At 42.9% G+C, this 16,381-nt stretch overlaps 1 protein-coding gene across 9 annotated transcripts in view; it reads right to left on the bottom strand.

The window, feature by feature from the left end:
• AGTPBP1 (ATP/GTP binding carboxypeptidase 1) overlaps positions 1-16,381 on the bottom strand; it is a 119,957-nt gene that overhangs the window by 43,999 nt on the left and 59,577 nt on the right. For all 9 annotated transcript variants that reach the window (XM_084797155.1, XM_084797158.1, XM_084797159.1 and 6 more), the window contains 5 exons: positions 13,202-13,318; positions 9,236-9,924; positions 4,196-4,279; positions 2,600-2,686; positions 2,368-2,516 (listed from right to left, as the gene is read on the bottom strand). In XM_084797155.1, the coding sequence (XP_084653281.1) occupies positions 2,368-2,516; positions 2,600-2,686; positions 4,196-4,279; positions 9,236-9,924; positions 13,202-13,318 (1,126 nt within the window). The remainder of the gene's footprint in view (positions 1-2,367; positions 2,517-2,599; positions 2,687-4,195; positions 4,280-9,235; positions 9,925-13,201; positions 13,319-16,381) is intronic.

The following is a 16,381-nucleotide window of genomic DNA, read 5'->3' as shown; positions in this document are numbered from 1 at the left end:
CAAAATATACACATTTATTTTAAAAAGATTTTGTGTTTCAAAATACATTCATTTTTAAAAGATTATTTGAAGTTAAAGATGTATTTATAACCATGCCAGATATTACACTATGTAAGGTTCCCATTATTTCATTAAATACATGACAAAGCTTTTATATCATACTCGTGAGTAATTCTAGAGTACACCATTTCCTACTTCCACATAAGTAGCGACAACTGTCAACAACCTCTTCAATTCTTGAACGCTTTAACTTTCCAGAGCATCACCACACACGTGCTCTAACAGCAAAGGGAACCAACCTCCTGCACATGATGCAGTGTCTCATGCCTATTGTTAAAAGCTTCTCAGTCTTCATAATGAATGACTGAACCCACTCTCATTTTGTAACATATTTCTCCTCAGTCTGTAATAAAGGGTGTTTTATATGCTGGAAAATATATATATTATATAAAAACTTGCTATTATTAGATTTTAAATTTGAAGTTTTTATTTTATTTTTTTCTGACTTAGCCTGCATTTTTATTATTTTCTTTTTAAAGATTTTTTGGCATATACATTTATATTGTTACATATAAATAGAAAAATTACATACAGCAAGAAGAACCATGAAGCAATCAGGGATCATGTGAATGCTACATTCAAGGTGTCTTGGCTAATTACATTTGGCCACCTTGTAGAAAACATCTTTCCTATCTTGGTGAGTCTAAAATTCTGAATGAGACTCAATATCTATCATATCTCATCTCTGTCAACTCAAAATCTCCATCTAGACATAAAAACATCTTAACCCCTAAACAGCTAAGGTTAACTGTAAGACTAAACTACCTGGTATACAAACCCATCAGAGACTTGAGAAGGAATGAAACTTAACTACTTGAGTCATCCAAAAGTGTGGGTTAGCAGCTTCCAAAATGAGAAAATGGCAGAGACAGTTTACTGCCTGGACAGTCACCCAACACTCTCTATAATGTTGGAGCATCATCTTCAGCCTTCTGGCCCAATATATCTGACAGACATATTTGTGAGGCAGGAACTATTGAGGACTTGCTTATGAAGCTTTGATTTTTAAATGCAAGTGTCAAGTTTATGTAATGATTTGCCATAGACATGGTCCATGACTATAGACCAGATGGCCAGCAAATAACCCTTAGTTTTATTTTATACTCAAGGTAATGAACACAGCAGCCTTAAAGGGCACTCTAACCTTCGGGATTCTCCTGCCCAAATACTAGAGCTTTATTTTAAAAAGAAAAGTATCTCAGAGAGCATCAGCAGGGAAAACCAGTAAACTGACAACCGCTGTTCTTCTGCCTGACCCTCACACACTGGAAACCGCTGCTCTTCTGCCTGACAGTCACACACTGGAAACCGCTAGTCTTCCGAAGACTGTTTCAAAACAAGAACTAGTAAGTAAGCTCTGCACTGAGGATGTCTTCTGTGCGGGACAGAAACAACTGGCCTGCGGCAGAGCAGGCACTCAGAGGAATCAGGGTGAGCTGAATCTGCCTGTTATGGGTGAGGAAGCCGTGAGCTGGGACTGTCAGCACACACCTTGCAAAACAGACAGGACCAGTAACCACTGGCATGGGAGAAGAAATGGACCCACTGTCAAAGCAGAAGCCACTGCGACTCAGTTCCACCAAACAGCACCCCAGCAGTCCTCAGCCGCTAAGGAAATGATTCTCGTTTACAAGACAGCCAACATAAGAAAACCACTAAGCACATGGTTTCATGAGAAAACTACATCAGGCATCTGCAGAATTCACACCAGTTCTACACAAAGACTTCCAGAAGATGGAAGAAAGATGCCTGCCCCATGTTGTACCAAATCAGTATGATCATGATACCAAAAGTGGATATGGCGTGGGGTACTGGGCAGGGGTCAACTTCCTATGCACAAATGTAAATTTTGGGGGTGGGGACAGGTGAGATGCCACAGCGGTTAATACACTGTCTGCTTTCCCAGAGGTCCTGAGTTCAATTCCCAGCAACCAGATAGTGGCTCACAACCATCTATAATGAGACCTGATGCCCTCTTCTGGCCCACAGGTGTACATGCAGACAAAGCACTCATACTTGAAAAAAAAAAATCCTTTTTTCCTCTTCTGTGGAGCTGAGGAGAGAATGCAGAGCTTTATGGATTCAGCCACCACTAAGCTGCAGCCCCTCTCCCTACACCACACCATGCCACGCCATGACTCACTCAGCATTTGCTTTCTTAGGTAGGACTGGGATTACAGGCAATTACAGACATACAGCACTGTACTCAGCTTAAAATGCAAAAATTCTTAATAAAGCATTAGCAATTCTGTGGTTCATTCTACAAATGAGAAGAGGTGGGTTCAGTATAAAAGGGGAGCGCCTCACCGTAGTTAAACTGGCTGTTAGACTTCTCACAGTTGATGATGTTGAACCTGTACGGAACAGCAGGCCGCATGCCACTGACTTCGAAGTAGAACCACTGATGGTAGTGGTTGCTGTTTATATCCGAGTTCAGAATGAGGTCATACTCGCTTCTAAAACACAAGACAGAGGCCCTGAAGGCAAGCCCGAGCGTCGGCGCCCGCGCGCAATGAGAACACGGAAATAAATGGCTTACTTTCTAATTTGAATTACTTTGCGCAGATTCCCAGATTCAAATCTCGAGTTAAACTTCAAAATATCTCCTTCTTCTGGAGTGGTACAACTAAATAAATATTTTAAAGTAAATATAATTAAATATATCACATTTAAACAGATAAAACTAGAGGACAGATAAAAAAAATCTGTTAAAACAAATATAGCAAATACAACAAAGAAAAATTTGACTTACTCTTGTACTCAAATTATAATTACAAAAGACTTGTTCTACATCTATACCCATAAGAACTTTGTCTTGCTGAACAAATGTCATTTCTAAAATACTGATTACTACATATAAAAAAAAAAAAAGAGAGAGAGATTGATTTTTAAAACTTCCTGGTAAGTAGCTGTAATTCTAACAAATCACGCAGTTTTTGCTAATAGCTAGCATGGGAGGTTTAGACACTTTACCTGTCATATTGCTGAGCACCCACATGTCCACCCCTAGTACTGCCTGCCTGACCCTCACAAAATAAAACCCCTGCCCTTCTGAATATTCTATTCCAAAACAAGAACTGGTCAAACTCCAAAAATCTCAGTGACTTTGTCCATAGCACACCGGCTAGGAGAAAGCTGGGGTTTGTTTTCCACATCTAACACAGAGGCATGAACAATGAAATAGCTAAATGATTAATAAGGTATGTTCTTCTCCCCTTGTGTAAGAATGTGTTAACGTCAGGAATGGTGGGAGCACGCCTGCTGAGCTGGGAGGACTAGTGTAAGTTGAAGGCCAGCCTGGGCTACACAGCGAGTTCCATGCCAGCCTAAGCTACACCGGGAGACCTTGCCATAAACAACAACAAAGAACCCTTTAGACTCAGGGACCACTTTGACATACATCTTACCCATACATCTACCAAAAATGATGTTTAAACATTTGTTTCCTCCAATCAGAATAGGTAAAATGTCCAATTTCCACAGAAAGGGGAGAAGAGACCCATAGAAAGCTGACTTTGCTTCTTATTTGAGTCGCTGTCATTTTTATTTATTTACTACATTTAAATCCTGCCACATGCCATTAATGATATTCAAAAACAGCGAATGGCTGACATGCCAGCCACAAGGCCCGGCTGGGGGCTCCAGTGACTAGGCTGCTGCATGGCGATTCGGGACAGTGTTTCTTGTGAAAGCCTCCACTCTTAAATGGAGGGAGTTTCATTTTTTCCAAAACTACAACATTAGCTTATAACATTTAAACTTCACCTAAAAGCAAAGCTTATGCTATCTTTAAAATAAGTCTGTTTTACCCTGATCCTCATACACCTGACCTGCTAAAAGGTGAGGTGAGCAACATCAAAGGAGGAAGGCATGATAAAAAGACAACTGTTTCATCTTTTAGAAATAACACTACAGGCGGGCGTGGTGGCGCACACCTGTAATCCCAGCACTTGGGAGGCAGAGGCGGGTGAATCCCTGTGAGTTCGAGGCCAGCCTGGTCTACAAAGCGAGGCTAGGACAGCCAAGGCTACACAGAGAAACCCTGTCTCAAAAAAATAAAATAAAATAGAAATAACACTACAATTGTATTATAAAAACAGCTTATGATTAAGAAGGTCTTAGAAATCAGACTCACGTAGGGTTATCTAGGTCATACACCACCCGGTCTATGACATCGCCCTGGTGGATCAGCCTCTCAATATCCTGGGCAATTTTTGTCCTGTAATCATAGAAGACATGTGACAAAATGCACTACTACCCGCACAACTTTCTCCAAAGTAAATCCCCCTTGAGAAGGTATAAAACAGCAATTATATAAATAAAAATAACCATCACTTACTTGTATATAAAAAAATTAACACAAAATAACCAAAATAACAATCAGTACTTATCAAAACTCCAGCTTTAAAAGCTACCTACATAAAAGACCACCACAGTAAAACCTGGAGAAGAGCCGAGGCGGGAGAGAAGGCAGCCTGGAACCTCTATTAGGCCTTTCTAGACAGAAGGCATGGGGCCAACTAACTGTTAGGCAAGTAATTCTGTGCACAACAGCAGTGTTACTGGAGGCTGGACAGAGCCTGAGAGCTAAGACATCCCACAAGATTTTAACTATCATCTATATAAGGGTTTAGCCCAAGAATCCAACTAGCAGTATACGTGCATGTTCCACAGAATGGCCTTCCTGTGCCCCGCACACAAAAGGTGGGAAGGAGGGAAATCCTAATCGGAACCAAGGCAGAGCTGGGACAGAAAATTCATCTGCTTTAGAGCAGATGGTGATTCCACCCAACTGGCCACCAAGTCCTGGCAGCACTAGTGGAAAGCCGTCTCTCTAATCTCTTTTAAGATTTTTATTTTTAAATTGTGCGTGTGTGTGTGTGTGTGTGTGTGTGTGTGTGTGTGTGTGTGTGTAGCAAAGCTTTCAAGTCTCCCTGGACCTAGAGTTACAGGTACTTGTAAACACCAGAAGTGGGTGCTGGGAACGGCGGGGAACTTGCCGTTGCAAGAGTAGTGTATGCTCTAACCACTGACCCATCTCGCACTCTAGGCCCTGTAACAAGTTCTTAAGGAGGAAATCCACTAAACAGACTGGTTTAACTTCTAACTTTGTTCACTTCAGCTAAAGACAAACAGTAGAGATTAAAACCGTGGTTTCTCATCTATAAATAGCAGTGTGAAGAAGTCTGCCCAAATGGTTACAATAAAATTTTTAAAAATGTACTGGACACCAAACTTTAAGACCTCTTAGCTAAGAAAAACTGGAACTACCACCTACACAAAGATGTTTTTCTGTACTTAAAGAATATAAACATCATTAGCCTTGAAGCGCCTCCCAAAGACTATGGTGAAGGCTGTTGTTATGTGTGCTGCCGCTCAGGCTAGAGACCCATTGGAGGTCCGGCCTAGAAGAAGGAAGTTAGGTCCCTGGGGAGGATGCTAGCACTCTGCCCTTCCTCTCTGCCCCTTCCCAGCCACTGCTAGGTAACCAGCTCTGTTCTGCCTTATCAAGGGCCCCACAGCACTGTCAATCACCACAGCCTCAGACCGCAGAAAACACACCAGAATAAGCCTTTTCCCCGGATGGGTTGTTACTCACAGACACCTGTGGGTGACAGAAAGGTGTAACTACAGTATAACCTAAATTGTACGTACGGCTCGTACTGAATGAGGGTCTGGGCATCATGAAGAAAATGTTAAAACGTGTGACAGGTAAATATAAAAAAAGGCTAAAACAATAAGAAAGTTTTCTTAATCTACTCAATAGTTAAACACACTTTACTTTTCATTTTACTCTGTAGAAAAATAACTCAATACATACAAAATAGCCTTTAAAGGGGGGCAGTTGTTAACGTTTCTGTTGCTGGAATGGAGCAGCTTAAGGAAGAAAGGGCCCAGCGTGGCTTACAGTTCAGGGTTCCCATCCATCCTGACGGGAAAAGCCGGGCAGCAGGGCGGTGAGGTGCTGGCACAGACGCAGGTGGTACAGACGTTGGTCTCAGCTTGCTTTCTCCTTTTATTCCACCCAGGCCCAGAGCTAAGGTGAGTCCTCCCACCTCAGCTAGCCTAGTCTGATCGTTCACAGGTGCCCAGAGGCTCCCAACAAAAATATCCCTCACAGGCAAGCCCAAAGCTAAGCAGGACCTAGGTAACGCCTCCGGAGCTGTCCTCTCCTCGGTGATTCTACATTTGTTTGTTCGGTTTTGTTTGTTTGAGAGGGGTAATGTGGCTGGAGGGGTGAGTGCACATGTGTCTGTGCATACACTTGCACATGTATGCAAGTGCCCATGCACATGTATCTGAGTACATGATACTTACATGAGTGTATGTCAGTCCCCAGGCTGACACTAGGAATCTTCCTTGATGCCCTCCCACCTCCTTCTCTGAGACAGTCTCTCAGTGAACCCAAAGCTTAGCAGCACCGCTAGTGTAGCCAGCCAGCTTGTCTCTTCCTTCTGAGTGCTGGAATTACAGGCTGGCCAGCACACCCACTCAAATACTGTCAGCATGACAATATCTGCCATCACACCTAGTCTCAAGGCCTGAGTTACAGTTCTGTGAGTGGACGTCTATGTAACGAGTGGAGTGGAAATGTCCCAGGGAGCCTGGTGGGTCGGCAGTGAGTGCACAACCAAAGGCAATGGCGTCCTTGCTCTCTAAATGACAGGAGCAAAAAGCCCAGCCATGTCTTGCCCAGATAACACCTGCAAGTCCTGCTTCCTGCCTTCTGAGCTCACATTGTTTCTGCCCCCTTTTCCATAATGTCCCCTGAGCCTGATGAAGGGACTGGGAGGACAACAAGACCTCACAGGACAAGAAAAAGTCTGCAAGAGAACTAATAACTGTTCCCTTGCCTGATAAAATGGAATAAATCCCCTGTACTGGCTGGTTGTGTGTTAACCTGACATGAACTAGAGTCATCAGAGAGGAAGGCGCCTTGATCGACGAAAATGCCTCCTTGAGATCCAGCTGGAAGGAGTTTTCTCAACTAGTGATCAGTGGGGTGGGCCCAGCCCATTGTGGGTGGTGCCATTCCGAGGCTGGTGTGCTGGGTTCTGTAAGAAGGTGGCAGAGGTAGGCCATGAGGAGCAAGCCAGTAAGCAGCACCCCTCCATGGCCTCTGCATCACATCTTGCCTCCAGGTCCCTGCCCCATTTGAATTCCTGTCCCAACTTCCTTCCGTGATGAACAGTAATATAGAAGTATAAGCCGAATAAACCCTTTCTTCCCCAACTTGCTTTTTGGTGGCAGTGTTTTGTCACAGCAATAGAAGCCCTAACTAAGTTGCACTCCACATATAATTTTACTGTTGCTTTATCATCTACATTGAGCAGATATGCAGATGAATACTTTGCTCTTATTTTTTATTTGTTTGTTTTTTCTTTTTTAATTTTTATTTAATTAATTTATTCAGATTACAACTCAACTGTATCCTCACTTGTATCCTCCCATTCCTCCCTCTCTACCACTTTCACTGTATTCCTCTCCCCTAGGTCTATGGTTTTTTTGTTTTTCTTTTTGTTGTTTTGTTTTTGTGTTTTGAGGTTTTGTTTTTGTTTAATTTTTAGGCATGGGCTCTCATGATGCTGAGCCTGGCTCAGGCTCCCAAGTGGCCAGGTCCACAGGTGTGTATCATCATATCCAGCTGACTGGGAAATTTCAAAGGAAAGGGCTGCTTCCTTTCTTTGAAAGTGACAAGACAGTATCCTCAGTGATTTGACACCTTTCATTTGTAATGTTCAGACAGGGAATGGCATTGGCATATCGAGATAAGACAACAGACACGATAAAGCTAAAGTCAATGTCCTCGAAGCATTTCAAGAAATAAGCATTTCTGAGAACTTTAGAAACAGCTGTTAGCTAACTAATTTGATTTTTTTTGACACAAATGTGAAACTCTGAACCCTTAAAACTACTTAGCTATCAAAGTCAGAAAACATTTTCTATAAAGATAAGGACAGTTCATATTTTAGGCTTTGAAAGACACAGGATTTCTGTCACAGTTTTGTCATTGTAGGGGAAAAACAACTAAACTGTAGGTAAAATGCACAGTTGTGGCTTAAAGATGTTTGAACTCTAGGATGTTCAGAGGCCAACCACAAGGCCTCCTCTTCAGCAGATGCTGCACGTGTAACAAAACTGATGAGACATCATTTTTTTAAAGTCACCAAAAATAGTTCAGACACACTAAGCAGATTTTGCACAGGTTTTTCTTTTTCTTTTAACGTGCTGAGTATGTTTATTTTTTTTTTTTGGCACACTAAATATCACCTCACTTAATGCCTTTATGAATACCAAATTCTCACTCTGTATTTCCAGCTAAATTTTCAAATAAAGTAATACATCCTTATTACTTCATTTATAGCCTATTTTAAAAATCACATCTAAACGAAGTATGAATAAAAATTACTGAATATCACTAAGATCATATTTATTCAAACATCACTAAACAATTCTTCATAGTTTTAGGTGCAATATAAAACAAGTTTCTACACTGTACCAAAGTCATATTCTTCTTCTGTTTATATAAGTAATCTGCTAACCTAATAAAAGTAAGCCTAGATAACTACATAAAGTATCATGTGCTTTTTGCACTTCTTGAGAACAGACAGGGGAAAAGGGTAAGCAGTCCCCCTTGCCTCAGACTCAAGCTTGTTTATCTCAAGTGTCCTCAGAGATCCCTTGTCCTGCGGCAGGCCAATGCCCTGGCCCTGTGACAAGAAGAAAGGAGTCAGCCAACAGCTGCACCCTGATAACAGCTGTGGGAATATTTCCATTAGGCCACAATTGCTTACCCCAGACTATAGACGCTCAAGGTGACCAGGAGAAGGAACTGCCTGGGACTCTAAGCTGGTCCTACAGCTCACTGTTTCAGCAGGGCTTCTTTGGCCATCTCTACTGGATGCTCTAAGTGCCTGACCTGACGCTCAGTTACTCACTACCTGCTATGTGTTCTTTTCCTTTTCCTGCTATTCACCAAATAAACTCAACTCCCACAATCATAGATCATTCTCTAGGTACAGCAGGGGCAATTTCAAAGAAACACAAGACATCCTAGCAAGGGTACCTTTAACGCATAGTCATTTTTTTCCTAGAGACACCAAAGAGAATCTGTAAATGTGCCTTACATTTGGCAGTGGTCTTACCTAGGAGGAGGAAGAAATCTCCAACTTACCTTTGTACACCGTAAGGCCTTTCTAAAATAGGCTCTTTGAAAGGAGGTGGAATGTGACCAAAATAATCAGGATAAGCCACCTCTGAATACTCTGGAACAGACTTCGTATTTTTCACAATCTCAATATAGAGGTCTGGGTCATGGAGTGCTGGTCCATCGGAGACGTCAGCAGAGGACGTCTGCTCTACTGATGAGTTGGACTCGGTATCTTCTTCATCTTCAACCTCAACTCCAGTACAACACAGCTTCCCAAGCTGTACTGTCCGCCCTTCAAAAAGAGTGTTTCCACACGTAGCCACATGTGGACATGCTTTTGTGCATGAGAGGACAGTGAGAGGAAGCCCGCAGTCCTTCCTCCCTCCCGCAGCCAAGCCCGAGGCGATTTGTGGAGGAATATTCTGCAGTGTTATTCGGTCTAAGGCCTTCACAAGATCGTTGTTGAATCCCTGGGCTGAAGAAGCAGTTCTGTTCTGAGCAGCTAGCTGCTGTGCCACGGTCCTGTCACTGCCCTTGGCATCTTCCTTGACTTCCTCTCCTTTGACAGACCCTTTCTCCTTCATTACAGCTCCTTTATTTGCACTACCTGAATTCCCAGGCGCTTCCTCTCCAGCTGTGGGAACAACAATTGGTCCTCGAACTTTCCCCTCAAACACAAAAGGTTTGGGTTCTTTAGAGATTAAATCATAGTCCTGTTTAAAAAAAATAAATTTAATCTGCTATCTGTCAGTATTAAAATATACTAATAAAACTAAGATCGCATTTGTTTTATAAGCTGCTTCGGAAACCTAAGGCCTTTCTCTGATTTCCATGGGCTCCAGGCATGCATATGGTGCATATACACACACTCAGGCAAAATACTCATACATAGTAAATAAAGAATGAATGAACAGATAAATAAATAAGTTAATAAAGCAAGGCAAGAGACAGCTTAACAACAGAATGCCTACTTTGCAGGCACAAAAACCTGAGTTCAATCTTCTTCTGCCCTGCAGAGACTCCCATATGCTGCCTAAAAAATAACATTCCATTGACCTCCACTAGCAACTGAATAAGCAGATGGTGTTCAGGATGCAAATGCATCCAGGTGTCATAGATTTCAATGAGTAATACCGAAAAGCAATTAATTTTCACATATACTTGTCAAACGATATATCAAGAATTGATTCAATGATGTTTGAATAAAATTCTTTCAAACCCTCCCCTTCCCTGGGCAGGGTGTGATGGCCCTGCCCCTCACCAGCTGCGGCACTTGGGAGACTAGCCCATACCTTGCCTGCCCATACCTTGCCTGGACAGCACAGTAGAGCTGGCCCTGCCCCTTGCTGCCAGCAGCAGGAAGGAGAGCTTGTCTTTCCCTCTGCCTGTGGGCTGTGGGAGAGCTGGCCCTGGTGGCACAGGTGCAGGAGAGCTTGTGGGCGGACCAACTCAGCTACCACCCAGACCTAGATCCAGGGCTTTGAATTGGCCCACACCAACATCTACCTCATCTATGAACTGCTAGATCCATGAAGGGGCTGGTCCTGCAGATCCAAAGCGGCAGGATCTCCATGACACAGGGCAACAACAGGCTACCTGAGAGGAGTCCTGGTGAGGACTCAGTATTGATGGTGTAGCAGAAGCCAGAGGCCTCAAAGCAGACCAATGTCTCATTGCAATGAACATTTGAAAATAAAATTATGTGGACAAAAGGATACACTGTGGGAATCACTGTGACACACTGCAGCTTCCTTGTCTGGATGTTTTTTTCTTTTAGGGAGATGTTGCAAGGATGAAGTGTGAATATGGAGGGCCGGGGAGATGAGGGGAATTAGGGTGCATGATGTGAAATTCACAAAGAATTACTAAAAAAATACAATACAATAAAAAATAAAATTCCTTCAAACACTATATAATATAGAATAAATAAACTTTTAATATCCTCAATAATATATCATTAAATATTTAATGATTTAATGGACAAAGTATTTAAAGAATGCATTCCTCTGAAACAGGCAATGAGAAGACAATCAAGTGTGAGGACAACTCCTTTAGCGCTGAATCTAGTTATGCAAATAAAAACAACATGCTATTTCTCTAACATAGAGCACTAAAATAATTAACAGCCTGTAACTTAATGGCAAAATGCACAGTGTAGCGCACTGTGTGTGCTGCCATATTACTTGGAGTAGAGCTCTAGAGCCCTGACTCTCAGGAGCATCTGTCTTTACTATTTCACCTAGCTACATTAGTCAGACCCACAGAGGAACCAATCCTGCTCCAAAAGAAACCAAACCAACAACAAGTTAGCCACCTGTTTACATCACAAGGGGCTGTACAGGGCCCATCAGGGTTAGCTTAGCTGGGTGGTAAACTACGATCAGGACACGGAAATGTAAAGACAGACATGTATCACGAAGGAAGAAGTGGCTGGGAAAACAAGGAGAGTCTTAATCAGCAGCTCCCAACCTTCTTAAATGCTGCGACCCTCGTGCGGTGGTGACCTCCAACCATAAAAATTATTTTTGTTGCTACTTCATAACTTTTCTTTTGCTACTTCTATGATTGTAATGTAAGTATTTGATACGCAGGATATCTGACATGAGACCCCTGTGAAAGAGTCATTCATCCCAAAGGGGTTACGACCCACAAGCTGAGAACCACTCATCTAAACCTTGACCTTGACACCCATTATAAAATTACTCTATTGTATTCCCACATCCAAGCTATAACTTGTATAACATTACATATTCCTATATGCATATGATTATAGAAAACTAGGTTAAGTCATTATACGCTCATCAATTTCCACCCCAAACCACCATATTACTTGTCTGCCTTGATTTAGAAAGCATTTATCTTCAAATGGTCCAAGTGAGACCAAACACATTAAAAAGAGTCACTCAGCAGTTGTTCTCGGTGACCCAGTCCACACAGCTCCCCCAATGCCTCTGCCTGGCCGCTCTCCTCCCCACTGCTTCCCACCTGACCTCCCCAACCCCAGCTACTTCCCCCCCTGACCCCTGGCCTCCTTCCATCACTCAGTTCTCCAATGGACTTCAAGCTTAGAGGAAGTGCAGTGAATAGCAGGCAGGAGGGGATCTCTCACTGAACCCAAGGCTCCTAAGTTTACTCCCAAAAACAGACATGAGAAACTGGCAAATATCCCTCACTTAGTCTCATATGCAAACTCATTGTAGTCTTTTTCTCTCGTCAACTATAATTAAGGATATGGGATTTGGAAAGCCACGAAATTTATAGCAAAAACTATGAAGTCTTAGAGATTAGCTAGTCCACAAACACTTTCTGGGTTTTTGTTCGTTTTTGTTTTGAGACAGGCTGGCTGGCCTGGGGCCCATTACATAAGCCAAGCTGGCCTCTGAACTCACTGAGATCCACCTGCCTGTTTTTCTGGTGCTGAGATTAAAGGCATGTGCCACCATGGCCAGAGGTAGCTTCACAGTCACAAGCACCCAGCACAGTAAAAACAACTGACAACAAAAAACTACACCTACTAACCACCAACAATTTAGTCACTATGGCTTGCTGTATAAGCCAAGCTAAATAATTAGCTTAGGGAGTGAGAATAAGAGATGCTGACAATGGCTCAACCTGCGTTTGTAGGGCCTCAGGTTGCCCCCTTTCATCTGTCCTGACCAGTGTTATGTTACATAGTAACCTGCAAGGGGACAAGAGTAAAGAGGCACAATTCCTTCTCCTCACTACTTAAATACACAAAAGTAACACAAGAAAGATCACAACACAATTTTGTAATACAATTTTAACAATATAAGACAAAATTTTAAAAGCAAGTGAAAGTGATGAACCAAAGTAATTATAAAATGTAAAAACTAGCCCGACATCCTCTCTGTAAACAAAGACAAGTGCCAGCCACTTTTTCAGAAATGAAAAATGGCAATTATGTGCATAAAGGAGAAAAAAATGAATTTTTTATAAAACCAAGTATGGCTAAATGTGGTGCATTTATACCTGAAAATCATCAGCAAGCTCAGGAAAGAGGTGTTCGTACATCCGGAGGTCTTCTATTGTCCGTCCTGGTACTTGCTGGGGCTTTAGCTTGTTAATGTCTGTTTCAATATCATCATTCTGGAAAAACAAAATATGTCATTACTTCAGAATATACTTTATATCTGAAATGTAGCAGAATATTATTACTATAATTACTGAATAATCATCACTGAAGTTTGTATTCACTTTAATCTGAAATCAGTTCTTTTAATTAGCTATAGTTATCATTGGTGTTCATTTTGTTGTTTGCTTACAGTTAATCTTACTGTAACTGCTGGAGCTACAGTAACCACATCAAAAGTGGCACCAAGGCTGCAGCCAGACCAAAGGCTGCCTCCCTCACTGCTGCCCACATTGAGGCTGCCCCCACCGCCATGCCTCTGTAGTACAGCCAGCAGCCAGATCAAGGCCACCACTGCTGCTGTGGTAACAGCACCCACTGCCTTTGGACACACTCACACACTCATACACTCTCACAAACACTCATATAGGGATTTCTTCACAGCCTTTGCTGCCTCAGTGGCCTGCTGTTGTGCATTGCCCCACCCCCGGCCCCTCCATACCCCCACTCCCCTACCACCCCCCACTTCTGACCCAACCCTGTGACGGGATATCTTCCCCAAGCTTTGAGGAGCACCCCCCCCAAGCCCTTTTTCCCAGAGTGTCAAACACAATCCCCACTCCCAAGAGCTATGTAGCTCTTAAGCAGCGGGCTACTAAAATTTAAAGTGGTTCACTGCCAGTCCTCCTTTCAGCCTCAGAGCAGTCAGACCCTCCTTCCCACCCTGGGACTGTGAAGATGAGGAGAGTAAATGGTGTGGCGCCTCAGCGGGAGCTGTCTATGGTGACTATGCCTGCCTCATGGACTCTGCTACTGTGCCAAGGGAGCTGTCCATGGTGACAACGACCTTCCCCACTTCAGCCCACTGCCTTCACAGTGGACTCTTGGTAAATTTTGGACACACTGTAAACTATAGCAGAAAACTGGCCCGACCTCTGCCTGAGAAAGTACCAGAAGCCTCCCACCTCCCAGACCTCTGTAAGTGCAGATCTCCAGCCCCTCAGTAGGACTCATCCCAGATTATGCTAATTTGGGATGAGAACTCGGGACAAAAACCCACTAATCTCTGAGTCGTTGTGTGTTGCCGCCTCCTACCCCCACCCCCCCTCCCGGGTCAGGCTTGAAATCTCACCAATCCACACTCTGGAAATTCCTACCCCCAGAAGGCTCCGCCCCCTAAGATGCCCTATATAAAAGCTGCGTCTGCCCAGTTCTCTCCTGTCTCCTCCCGGGAGCAGAGGCAGCCACTCCTGGATTTGTCCCTCCAATATATCTCTTTTAAGAGATGTACAGCCTGCTGTGACTCAAAAAGGAGGAGGAGGATGAAGAAGAGGAAGAAAAAGAAAAAGAGGAGGAGAAGAAAAGAAGAAAAAGTGGAGCTCAGGCACCAAGCCTCCTCGGTTCCTCAGGGCTTAGAGGCAACCCTTCCCTGGGAGCTGTATCATCCCTGTTGAGGAGGCCTCCTCGCAGAGCTGTGAGGTTCCTGGGCTCCCACGTCTCAGGGTACCCTTGGGAGCCTGTCCCACCTCAGGGCTGGGGTACCTTCCCAGCTCTCAGAGTTGTGGATATTCTTCCACCCAGTTAATTAGCGGAAGACAGGCCACACCACACACAGCACATGCAACACAACAGTATTCAGGCTCATCAAGACGAAACACATGCTCTCATCAGTGTCCCTCTCATTCTGCTGTGAAGTAAAGTTCAAGAAAACTAAAGTGAGAAAACCTCAGAGACCTATAGAATACAGCATTAAATTTTTTTATTTTTACAGATTCTTTGACAAGATATGTCAACTGACAGCACACAGCCTACCTCAAAGAAGATGATGAGCATCAAAGAACCTCCTTATGGAGATGGCTTCAAATGTGGCAAACCAGCCACTGGGCAAATGTGGCCTCATTTCTGCCACAGACAGAATTCTGCCTGAAATAGGCAAGCTTGGATGAATGCAGAGTCGATGACCAAACTCTGCCAAGACAGGGTAAGCAAGTCCTCAATAGTTCCTGCCTCACAAATATGTCTGTCAGATAATCTGGGCCAGAAGGCTGAAGATGATGCTCCAACGTTATAGAGAGTTTTGGGTGACTGTTCAGGCAGTAAACTGTCTCTGTCATTTTTTATTTTGGAAGCTGGTAACCTGCACTTTCTGTTCACTCAGGTAATTAATTTTATTCCTTCTCAAGTCTCTGGGGTTGAAAACCAGATTAGTTTAGTTTTACAATTAAGCTTAGTTGTTTAGGAGTTAAGATGCTTTTAGGTCTAGATAGAAGTTTTTAGGTTGACAGAAATGAGATATGATAAAGATTGATTTAGGTACAAAACTTTGGACTCTCATAGATAGGATAGATAATATTTTCTCCTAAGTTGCCAAATGCATATGGAATGGACATTGCAAATGTAAATATTACCTAATAGTTTTTGTAAAAGTTCCCCAATTACATTATATATTAGTTTATTATTGAAAAAAAGGAACCTTTTACGGGACTTAAAGGGGGAATGTTGGCATAATGTCCTTGTGGACTGTGTTCAGTTTACCCTTGGTTCATTCAAATGCTGATTTCTCCACCTCACTCTCTGGATCAATCAGACATTGCATTGTGATGTTTATTCTAAGTATCTCCAGTTTCAAGTTCGAGTAAACATGTCACCATTTGTACTTTATATTGCCAATAGGTGGAACAACCTGGTGAGCGAAGGGAGGAGAAAGAGAAGGAAGTACAGCATGGAGCCCCAAGGGGAAGAGCAGGAAACACGAGGAGAAATGAACTGGGCCTAGGAGATGATTTAAAAGCAAGAATAATGTGGGAAATCTGAATGGGAGGAAGCTGTACTAGCATGGAGGTTTAGGGTCAGGTAATTACTGCACAGCACAGTGCTATTGGCTAATTAAATAGATCCCGGTGGTTATTTGGGCATAAAGCTGGTTAAGGAGTAGCCACTGATACCACTAAAATAACAATTCAATATTAAATGTAAACAATCACTCAGTTATCAGTACAGACAAGACCATCACACACTGTGGTACTCATGATGAACAGGGACCCCTTTGCAAAGCCTACCATCACTCTCCATATTATTTT

The sequence above is a fragment of the Acomys minous genome (genome assembly GCF_964271855.1).
Source record: "Acomys minous genome assembly, chromosome: 9".
Lineage (NCBI taxonomy): Eukaryota > Metazoa > Chordata > Mammalia > Rodentia > Muridae > Acomys > Acomys minous.
Note: the sequence above shows the minus strand (reverse complement) of the source record. Positions and strands in the feature narration are given on the sequence as shown.